Genomic DNA, 11735 nt, shown 5'->3' with positions numbered 1-11735 from the left:
TGATATATTATAAAATTTTAATAGTATAAAAAAGAAATCTTTATTAGAGATTTATATAAGTATAACATTTTTCTTAATACTAAACTTCCTGACTTTTAATATTGAACATTTTGATGATATTATGATTTCTTTGATGTGATTTTTATTTTTTTATAAAAATAATTTAATTAATATTTAAAACAGTAAAAAAATGAATATAGATATAGGAGTATATCTATTCTCGATGAGAATGCAAATAAAACAAAATTCATATTTCCTTAAATTTTAGACTAAAGATGAGAATGGAAATAAAAATAAATTTTTATTACAAAAATGAAAATGAGATAATAAAATTCGTACCATTATTATTACTATACACTTAGAACCAATATCACATGTCATAAGAAACAGTACTACGTATTTCCGTTGTGTTTTATATCATTTTTTTCATATATTTATTATTTTTTTATTCTTGTTTGTTTAATTTCAATTGTTTTTCAGAAATAAATTTTTATATATTTTCTTTGTACATCAATTTGAACGCTGTAAATCTAATTCTAATATTTTTAAAGAAATTCGATTCTACACATAAAAATTTGAATTATAAAAATAAAACTGCAAAGTGAAGGTAGGTCAAAGTGGTAAGTGTAAGAAGTCGGTTCAAACCTAACTAAATTAACCAAACCGTTTTGAATGAGACGACAAAGAGGGAGGACTGTACTGTGATCAAAACGACATCAGAATTTGTGACCTTGCAAAATTTAGGGTTTTCTTCATCCACATCTCACTTGTTAAATAAATGTTGTGAAATTAATTTACATTTAAGTTTTATTTTCTTAATCCTTTTAGAATATATTTTAATTAATCTTGACCATTTATTATCGAATTTGTTTCAGCGTGAGAAGATATATTAAAGTTGAAATATCATCTAAACGTGTATAAAATAATAATAATAATATTACAAAAATATTATTGTATTAAATAAGTTTGATAAGATTAAATTAAATTGAAAAGATAAAAATGTTGATTAGCTATAATTACTTTTTAGGAAAGTGATTGTCCTTTATGGCAGTTGAAAGTGATGAAATTTGAAGGTAGCTGAAGTCAATATATAATGTGGGAAGTCAACAACACTCAGCATTCATAATGCACCAATCTGAGGGTATATCACACACCATTAATATTGACTTTTTCTTTCTTTGACTTATTTGTTCCTTTAATACCTGGTTGGTGTACCTTAAAGTCACCTTTTGTCACTTTATTTCATCACTGCTTTTATGCTCATTGTGCTTCTTCCTCATCCTCACATTCAAGTGTCAATCCAAGTATAATGTTTTTTATAATCTTACTATTAACACAAAAACCGTTTATCACATTAGTGAATTTATATATGATGTGTAACAATATGAGATGGAAAATATGTTGTGATATTTTTATAATTAAATTATAAAATTTATATTTGATTTATAAATGTAAATTTTGATTTTTTATGTTTACTGTTATACGGATGGTTGACAATTCAAATATTCGTCTTTATATATTGTTTATCCTTGCTGTTTATCTATTATGTTTAGAGGTTTCTACAAAATAATATCAAAGTCAGTAAAGATTCAATAATTCAAGTTATTAACATGTATTAAATGTTATCACTTATTTTTTTACTTCAAATTTGTATCTGTAAACTTCAGAATAAACTTTGGATTACTGGTGGCCTAAATACAACCTAATGGGTAATAATAATGTTTTGTATTAAATTGATTAGTGTTAGAGATAATATCTCTATAGACTGATCGCTTGATCTATTGAGCACAGTTGTTCAGTCTTAGGAACAATACATGATTATGTTTGTAACATGACTAACTCGTTGGACCATCTAATTCAATATTGACCGAACAATTACATGATACATCTTAAAAGTTATATTTAATTATATTGTTAATTATATGTAAGATGTAAATTTACAGCCCTATTAATTACTTTTTTTTTCTGTATTAATACATATTTTGAAGACACTAATTCTATTTATTACATACCAAATTTATAATTATTACACTCATTTAACTTTAATAACATGTTGATATATATTTTGTTTATCTAGGTTTCGTGTGTTTTTAATTTTTTTGGCAAATATAGTTAACCTTGTTGTAGATATAACATTAACAATACGCAAAAAAATACATGCAACTATTATGTACGGTAATTTCATCATTTTCATAATAATGGTTTCAAAATTTATATTTATATATAATGAATTTTGATTCGTTAATATCATTAAAAACAACTTCAAAATACTGTGTTACCTTGAAACTTGTTCCTCTTTTCTCTTACACGTTTATTTTTTTCATTACCAAACACAAGAACAATTGCCCCCGTGAGTCACAGCATTTATGTTGACAACTAAAACTTTTCCGTTTAAAAAATAAAATTACGTGTTTTATTCCGATGCATTTTTGTAAAGTTAGATATTGCGAACTAAACTTACAACTAATTCTACATTAGCAAAAACCAAACATAGGAAAAATCCTTAAAGAGAATTAAAATATAACATTAATTTTATCGTTCACAAGTGGATTTTTGACAATTTAATTTACTTATAATTTTATTACTCGCTTTTATTATTGAGTTTGATATCATGGTTTTCTTCATAAATAAATCGCTATTTCATATCAAACAGTTACATTTTTCAAACTATTTATTTATACTCCTAACTCACAAATCATGCACTTCTATGATATCTTTTATATACATATATATTCTCATGATACATTATTAAGAAAATGAAGTTTGAACAAACCATAATTTTTGGAAGAAAAAAACACAACAAAATTAATAGAGAATTGGGTTTAACTGATTCTGGGCCGAGCCCACTTATACGGAGTAGTAGCCTCTCTAAGTTCAACACCGTGGGTCTCAAAATTCTGACAAAACGAAGAGGATTACTCCTACACCACCGAAGCTTACTCGCTGCGCCATCACCATTTTAAAAAACTCTAAAATTATCCTATATGTTTTAAAAAACCATACACTCGTACTTCTCTTTTTTTAACAGATGTGAATAGAAGAAAAATTTCTTCATCAAATATGTCACATCCGCCACATCCGACTTTCTGTTTTCTTTTTAGCTTTTAATTTATTAATTTATTATATTTTAAATTAATATATACATATTATTTAACTTTTTTCTAAATTTGTTACATATTATATATAAATTAATTTATTTTATTTAATGAAATAATTATATTATATTAATTTAATTTAATTATATTATTTTTTAAATAATTATAATCAACGGATATGTCACATCTGTTTAAATTTTTTTTAATTTTTAGTTTACTAAAATATTATATTTTAAATTAATTTATAGATTATTTAATTTTTTTTTGTTTTTATAATATATTACATAAATTAATTTTATTTTATTTAATTAAATAATAATTATTAATTTAATTAATTTGATCTTTATTTTACTTTAAATTAATAATAATTATTTAATTTTATAAATTAAAATTAATTTCGTAATATATTATAAAAAAATTAAAAATAACCTATAAATTAATTTAAAATATAATATTTTAATAAACTACAAACTTAAAAAAGTAAAGAAAAACTTAACGGATGTGCATATACGTTTATTATAATTAATTAAAAAATAATTTAATTAAATTAAATTAGTAATAATTATTTAATTAAATAAAATAAAATAAATTTACATAATATTATAAGAAAATAAAAAAATTTAAATAATATATAAATTAATTAAAGTATAATATTTTAATAAATTAAGAATTAAAAAAGAATATAAAGCTTAAACGGACGTGATGTCCCTTGAAGATAAGAAGTGGAAGTGTAGAATTGTTTAAAATGTGAAGGATAGAATTAGAATTTTTAAAAAATGTGGTCGTACAGGAGCAATTGGGACGGTGCAGGGAGTAATCCTCCAAAATGAAACAAGAGGGAACCAAACTATTCAAATTGGGTCGCGCCAGTAAGACTATTACTTTCTGCACCCACAATGATGGAAAAAAAAATATAAACATGGTTGTTCCCTGCGGTAGAGAAAGAAGAAAAGAGAGAATGCTATAAAGAAAGAATAAAAGAAAAAAAATATTCGAAAAGTTCTTACTGAAATTCATTTCATATGTTTTGAATTAACATGCATTTTGATGTAATTCCTGATTTTTAATTTCTTATAAAACAGAGAGAGATTAAAAAAAAATCGAAAAGAAAAAATATCTGAGAAAAAAACAGAATCATGAGATGAGAATGGTCCAGAAAGTATTGTCCAGAGAAAGAGGTTGGATTGTTAGTGGAAGGTGTTGACTATGGAGAGAATGCTACGACGTTGACCTTTGTGTTTAGATAGAGAACACGGAAACTAGCGAGTGCAGTGCAGTGGGGTGCACCAAGATCGCTCCATTTCCAATCCAAACTGTAGAGTGCAGAGAAATGGCGGATTCGATTGTTGTGTTTCTGATCGACAAATTGACGAGGTTGTTGGTGGAGGAAGCCAAACTTCTCACCGGCGTGCGCGACCAAGTTACGTCGTTGCAGAGCGAGCTCAGGTTCATGAATATCTTCCTCAGGAACTCCTCCAAAGGGAAGCGCAAAGAGCATGACATGGTCGCGGAGCTCGTCAGCCAGATCAGAGACGTCGCGCACGAGGCCGAAGACGTCATCGACACCTACGTCGCCTGCATCATCAAGCAAAGCCGGAGAAACGTGATCGGGAAAGTCGGTTTCCGCGGTGTGGACCACGCGCTCATGCTTCACCAGGTGGCTGTGAAGGTCGACGGGATCAAGGCCAGAATCAAAGAGATCTTCGACAACAAAGAGAGGTACGGCATCGATGACGGAAAGAGAGGCAGCGAAGAGGAAGCGGAGCGGATTCGGAGGCAGAGGAGGGAGGTGGAGGAGGAAGAGGTGGTAGGGTTTGCGCTGGACTCCAAGGTTGTGATTGAGAAACTCACGGTGTCGGATTCTCGTCTTAAAGTTGTTTCCGTCGTCGGTATGGGTGGTTTGGGAAAAACCACGCTTGCTCGAAAGGTATATAACTCTAACCGAGTGAAGAACATGTTTCCTTGTCGGGCGTGGGGTTATGTGTCTAATGATTATCGACCAAGGGAGTTTTTCTTGAGCCTGCTCAAGTGTTTGATGTCCACGTCCAAGTACAGTAATTTGTTCAAGAAAAGAGAAGAGACTAGTGTGAGTGATGAAGAGCTGAAGATGAAGGTGCGAGAATGCTTGAACAGAAGCAAGTACTTGGTGGTGGTGGACGATGTTTGGCAGAAACAGGTGTGGAATGAGGTTAAAGGGGCATTTCCTGATGATCAAAATGGAAGCAGGATATTGATGACTACTCGTTCGGCTGAGGTGGCTTCTCACGCTGGTCCTGTTCCTCCCTACGCTCTTCCTTTCCTCACCAAAGAAGAAAGCTGGGAGCTGCTTTCCAAGAAGGTGTTTAGAGGAGAAGATTGTCCTTGTGATTTAGAATCCCTGGGAAAATTGATCGCTGATAGCTGTGATGGGTTGCCACTTGCCCTTATTGTGATGGCAGGGATTTTGGCTAACAAGAAGTCACCGAGGGATTGGTCTAGAATCAAGGACCATGTGAATTGGCATCTTGGGAGGGACAACACACTGAAGGACATACTCAAACTCAGCTATGACTCCTTGCCCGCGAGGTTAAAGCCTTGCTTTCTGTATTTTGGCATGTACCCTGAAGATTATAGGATCCCCGTGAAGCAGTTAATCCAGTTATGGATATCCGAAGGATTATTAACACAAGAAACTTCTGGAGGCCAAGACATACCAGAGCCGGAATACATTGCGGAAGAGTACTTGGATGAACTGGTGGATCGAAGCTTGATCCAAGTGGTAAGTAGAACCAATGATGGGGGTGTCAAAACATGTCGGATTCACGATCTTCTTCGTGACCTTTGCATATCTGAGAGCAGGGAAGACAAGTTTTTCGAGGTTTGTGGAGAGATTGATATTCAAAACCTCAATAGTTGTCCCCGTAAGTTGTCTCTCCAGGGTACTCTTTTTCATTTCTCTTCGAGTATCGTATCTGATTACACCATCTCGGCGACGCGTTCCTTGTTATGCTTTGGGCAAGAGGTGTACAAGGTTAAGGCAAATCACTGGAGATGGCTTCTCAAGAGCTTCAGGTTGGCTCGCGTGTTGGATTTAGGACGAATGAATGTTAACTCAATACCCACTGATTTGGAGAAGCTCATTCATTTAAGGTACTTGAGAATACACTCTCATAATCTTGAAACTATTCCACCTTCTATATGCAGATTGTGGAATCTAGAAACCTTGGATTTAAGAGGTTCGCCTATAAAATCCTTTTCTGGTGAATTATGGCAACTTAAACAACTAAGGCATCTTCTGTTGTTTGGACCCGTTGGGCTCCCAGAAATGCCCTCAGAAAGTAAAACTATGCCCAATCTTCAAACCCTCTCAACCGTGGCTCTTGATCCTCGCACAGCATCGTTGTTGGATAGTCGTAGATTCCCAGGGATGACAAAATTGGGTATACATTACGAAAGACGTGACAAGTGCAATGCTAAAATACAGTTACAGAGTCTCCATCGCCTGAGCCATCTCCAGAAGCTGAAAGTGATAGGCACTACTGAGATTCCTCAAAATGCAAATGTGTTTCCGTCGAACATCACCAAGATATCCCTCACAAAGTTTGGTTTCTTCAACTCCACTGTCATGCATACGCTAGGAAAGGTTCCCAACCTTCAAGTTCTGAAATTGTCATCGCAGACGAATGATACTAGATTTGACCTGCATTGTGCCACGGGAGGGTTCCTTCAGCTTCAAGTGTTTGAGATGATTGCAATCAAGGTCAAAATGTGGAGAGTAGACAGAGGTTCAATGCCACGTGTTCGTCGTTTGGTCGTCAGAAGCTGCAAATCCTTGACTCAGCTTCCAAAAGAAGTGTGGTCTTTGAATACCTTGCGGGAAGTGCAGGTCTTGTGGCCCTGTACAGAATTAGCAAAAGGACTCCAAAATTTGGTGATGAACAATGCTTGTAAGCTCGTCGTCTATCCTCTCTCAGCAAATGATGAATTAGATTTTCTCTAAATCAGTGGCTAATTAGTTCAAATACGCTTCATTTTTTTCCTTGGTTCATAGAAAAGTGTATTATTGTTATATTGTCACATTGGTCCAAACTATACCACTGCAGAATCGGAAGTAAATGAATATAAGATAAGTTAAGCAGTTTCTTAGCTTTCTTATCTGAAGGCCCACTTATTCACAGGTGACACCTTTTCCCTCATTGTCTTTGTCATATTTAAAGCTTGATTCCTTGATTGTATCTTCCCTGAACAAGCAAGGATATCTAATTTCAATCTGATTGATGCTGATTTCTTGGACATTCGAAAGGACTAGTGGCTGATTCCTAAATTCTAATTAACTAAGAATACAAATTGTTCTGTTAAATTGGACTTGGTTTAAGCAAAGAAACATGGCCATCTTCAACAGTGTGCCACCCAAAATTCTTCCTCAGTTTCGTTCAAAATGTATTTAAAACCTTGCAGTCATTTTGGCGTTGGTTTTGACAGAATAGGATCATGCTTTAATTTTCCACTGTTATTATATTAATTGAGAGTAACTTGTCTAATAATATCAATAAGTATGGTTTGCATATTCAAAATCGAGCTTGAAAAAAGTATGCATGCATGCACCTGTAGCTTTATTATTCTCCCAAATGAGATTATGTTGGATTTTATTTGAAGTAACTCCATATATTACATGAAATCTAAAAGCAATTACAATACCCTGAATTGGAATTATATTCAATGCTTATAAGCTAAATAAATAATATTTATCGAAAGACAAATTCAATGTTTGTTGACCTTGTGCAGAAGGTGAAGACTTAGTCTAAGCTTGTTGTCTATCCCTACAATCAATGAAGAATTAGATTCTCCACCTTTTCCATTATTTCTCTGGACCAAGTGGTCGGCGAGAATAATGGAGAGTTTTTCTATTATGATTGTAAAAATAATGCTAATTAGTGTCCCCAATACTCTAACACGCCTTATCATACTTTTAATAAAATAATTTTGTTTAATGATTACGCTTATAGTTAATAAATAATATCATAATTTCTATTCAAGTCATGCAATTTTCCTTCTATCTTTGAGGATGTCAATCCGTGGTAGCACATCGTAGTTTGTTTGAAAATTTGTCTTTCCATAATTCTTCAATCAACCACCTTTGAATGTGAAGTATAACGAAATCATTGTTTGGAGGGATTGAAGCCAAAATTACCTTCTTTTTCTTTTCTTTTTTTCCTTTTGGAATCTCATTTTAAAGATTTTAAACATTTAAGAATATTCAGTTTGATGTCATATCAAATTAAACTTAGATATTTTGTTCATATCTGAAACTAATTTGAATAATTTGTTTTCTTTAACTATAAAATGCAGATCAAATCTTACAATATAAACTTTATATACTTTTAATAAAGTTTAGGATAAGATCATTAATATCATATACGTTTGAATTAAATTTTAGTTAAAATTAAGTTAGTATGATTTCAAAATAGAAAGTATATATTTTATGTCAGATTTCATCATAAATTGGTTTTATAAATACAAATCACTTTAATATAAACTGAGGGTGTGATTTTCTGTGTGAGTTTTCCTTTTTTCTTCCTTTTATCTATCTTGTTCTTAACCATTCAATTACAATTGTTCATGGCATAATATTTCAATGACTGCATTAGTGATCTCATAATAATTGACTTTGTTTTCCATAGTACAGGTACAACAATATTTATAGAATACACGGTTTTATGTCTGCGGTTCAAACAAGAGTGTCAGAATTAATCAATTCTAATCAAAACCTACAAAACAGTTGAAAAAGTTAAATTGAATTTGAGAATGACATCATTGAAATACGATTTTATCAGTTAGTTTTTATTCTTCAAAACTAAATTACCTTAGTCTGCAAATACCCTGCTTCAAGGCTACAGATAAAGCCAATAGGAGAGAAAAAAAAAAACACATTCATAGTACCTTGATACATGCTTAATTAGTACATGACTTTTTCTCAATCTTGCTTTCTTTGGTATTTGCAACAAATCTTTATTTGTTGTGATTGATGTAAAAATCACTGCACAGAGATTGCATCCAAGAAATTCCCATTCGAAGACTTTATCTTTGGAGGGTTTCCCTTGATCAGATGAATTAAACCTTTAGCCAATGAGATTTCATCTTTTGGACAAGGAAAACCCATAAACTTTATCAGTTTAAGATGTTGCAGTTCAGTGCATTTAGTCTCTTTCATTATGCATGAATTGGTCCCTTCAGCAGAATAACTTTCAGGATCAATCTGCATATCAGTAAGTGAAAAATGAATTATGTCAGAAAGATTAACAACTAAAGCAGAACACAGGTTCAATTAATCCCCTATGAGGACACATACAGTCACAACAAGTTGCTCCAAGGAAGGACATAGTTTCAAGAAGGAGAATAAGGCTTCCATGCTGAATTCCTTCTTGTTATAGTTGTCAATCCACCATAACTCTCTTAATTTATAGAATTTGAAGCTCCCAGATAGAGGAGAAATCGATGGCCATATGAATTCCTGCAAAAAGATAACCTTGCTGGAGTTACATTGCTCAATGCAGAAAACTTAAAAGATGAGACATCTTGGTTTTGCTTCTTATCATTACTGATCAATTACCGTTAAGAAGTGAACTTTAAGTTTAATTCAATCTTACAAAACTGACTTATAAATTAAGGTTTGCATTCATTTATCTACTATAAACTCGTCTTATCACGAGCAGTGAGATTTCCAACCATGTAAACAAAGTATCTCTTAAAGTATTAAAAGCTCTTTCAAGGAACTGACATTTTTAGCCAGTGTTCTTCCACACAGACGAATGTAAGAATCAAACAGTTGACAATATGTTTAAAGAGCATGATTATCTGTTAATTATACCAGACCATTTTGATATCATAAGCATATTCTAAGTGATGAAAATGTGCATAGAAGTGTTAGGTTCAATCCTTGTTACAATTTCTCAATGAACATACAAGAACTACCAAAAGAATTCAATCAAACAAACATGACATACCTCAAAAGTCCATTTACACAGAGTAAGAACTTCAGAGTTCTTTATGGTTAATAGGGTTGCATCAAAATCCCTGGTGGTGAAACCAGTGCAGCTCGGTCCTAGTCTGAAATCAAGCATGGCACGACTGAGGTTGAAATGAAATTCTGGCCTAATCAAAGGAAGAGGCCCACGGTACCGAAAAGACTTGAGTTTAGAAGTTTTGAGATTGAGAGACTTCAACTCCAAGCAATCCAAGATGGTTAAACTGTGAAGCTCTGAGATGGAGTCAACACTCAAAGATTCCAACCCTCTGCAGTGAATGAGCACCAAGTTCTGAAGGTGCTTCAAATTTGAAACAATGGAAGAAGCTACCTCACTGGTGAAAGAAGTCACTGATTTGAGATAGAGGGTTTTGACTGAGAAAGTGGAAGGAAAAGACTGGTATGGCATGAAGAACAAGCCATACCCCATTTGAAGCTCTTCCTTCCAAGGGGTGAAATCAAGCATAAGCTTACTGTTATTTGCAACAGTTGCCAAAACCACATTCTCTTGAGCGAAGTGAAATTGAAGCTTTCTGGGATGCTTCAATGGATTAAGCTCCTGAAAATTTGTCACAAACCCTGCAACAACACCTATGATATCCTCTTCACTACCATGTCTTACAACAGCTTCATTCCACAGGTCTCTCCATCTGGTAGAAAGGAGACTGGTTTCTAGTGCTGATTCGTTTGGCAGAAAAGAAACTATGCGACCCAGAATTTCATCTGGTAGATTACTCAACAGATCCTTTCCCATGTAATCTCTTCTTTCAATTTCATCACAGTCTCATCTATAATCTATATACATGTACAAAATTAACTGCACCTCACCTTTTCTGCTGTCGCCATAACTACATTTGCTACCATAATTTAAAACAGTAAGGAGACACAATAAAGGAAAGATGAGGCCATTAAATGCTGCTTGAAAATGTACTCTTGTTTCATTAAGACGACACATACTCATGTATATAGTCAAAATGTAGTTTTCAGGAATCTAATATCCAAAATAGGCTTTTTCATATAATATTTTAATAAGCAGATGAAAACTTTTGAACAGTTGTGACTCCATGGTACCCAAAAATGAAAAGATTTCTCTCCAATCAAATGAGTAGCTTCTAAAATGGAAAAATTTCAACTTGCTTGAGATCTTTCAAAGGGTCAAGCTTTCTTATAGCTTGCTCATTTGAAAAGGGGAAAAGCTTGTAGCTATGGACAATGGACCTATTACATTGTTTATTATTATTTTTCTTACCATTGAGATTTTGAACGGAGAAAAGCAGACTAGGACCGTCTCTATCACATGGACTTGGTAAAAAAAATACAAATTTTAAGGTAAAGTCAAGATAATAACAATATTGCTGATAGAAGCAACATAGGATTTCGTGCTATTCTTGAAATTGGTTTTCTAGAAACGCATTACATCTTCATTGTTCAATGTCTCCATTCTTGTCACTAATATTAAATGTGTCGGCACGTGAAAAAAATAAAATAACATATATTTACATTTATTAACCGTTTTATAACAATAAAATAATTATAAATAATTAACTTTTGGAATTTTTCTTAAAAAGAAATAGTATAAAAAATGAATATAAAAAATATGTTGAGTTTTATAAAGATATAAGTACAAAGAATATTAA

The 11735-nt window shown here is 32.4% G+C and overlaps 2 protein-coding genes across 2 annotated transcripts; one reads left to right on the top strand and one right to left on the bottom strand.

Annotated features, from left to right (window-relative positions):
* Nucleotides 1-4042: 4042 nt before the first annotated feature.
* Nucleotides 4043-7270, top strand: LOC124838933 (disease resistance protein RPP13-like). Its single transcript, XM_047314664.2, has one exon. It carries the CDS (start codon nucleotides 4426-4428, stop codon nucleotides 7072-7074), a length of 2649 nt encoding a protein of 882 aa, XP_047170620.1. The 5' UTR covers nucleotides 4043-4425; the 3' UTR covers nucleotides 7075-7270.
* Nucleotides 7271-8880: 1610 nt separating this feature from the next.
* Nucleotides 8881-11220, bottom strand: LOC124838936 (F-box protein At2g39490-like). The gene is made up of 3 exons (XM_047314666.2): nucleotides 10079-11220; nucleotides 9424-9585; nucleotides 8881-9330 (listed from the first exon to the last, which is right to left on the bottom strand). Exons 1-3 carry the CDS (start codon nucleotides 10850-10852, stop codon nucleotides 9109-9111), a joined length of 1158 nt encoding a protein of 385 aa, XP_047170622.1. The 5' UTR covers nucleotides 10853-11220; the 3' UTR covers nucleotides 8881-9108.
* Between the last annotated feature and the right edge of the window lie 515 nt (nucleotides 11221-11735).

This window comes from Vigna umbellata, chromosome 4, assembly GCF_029865625.1.
Source record: "Vigna umbellata cultivar VRB3 chromosome 4, Vumbellata_1.0, whole genome shotgun sequence".
NCBI classification, from domain to species: domain Eukaryota; kingdom Viridiplantae; phylum Streptophyta; class Magnoliopsida; order Fabales; family Fabaceae; genus Vigna; species Vigna umbellata.
Note: the sequence above shows the minus strand (reverse complement) of the source record. Positions and strands in the feature narration are given on the sequence as shown.

Bases quoted from the DNA above. Each gene is read 5' to 3' on its own strand.
- LOC124838933 (XM_047314664.2), top strand. From the start codon at position 4,426: ATGGCGGATTCGATTGTTGTGTTTCTGATCGACAAATTGACGAGGTTG.
- LOC124838936 (XM_047314666.2), bottom strand. From the start codon at position 10,852: ATGGGAAAGGATCTGTTGAGTAATCTACCAGATGAAATTCTGGGTCGC. The intron at 9,586-10,078 runs GTATGTCATGTT...ATCTTTTTGCAG, and splicing joins TGTGTAAATGGACTTTTGAG to GAATTCATATGGCCATCGAT. The intron at 9,331-9,423 runs GTATGTGTCCTC...ACTGATATGCAG, and splicing joins TGGAGCAACTTGTTGTGACT to ATTGATCCTGAAAGTTATTC.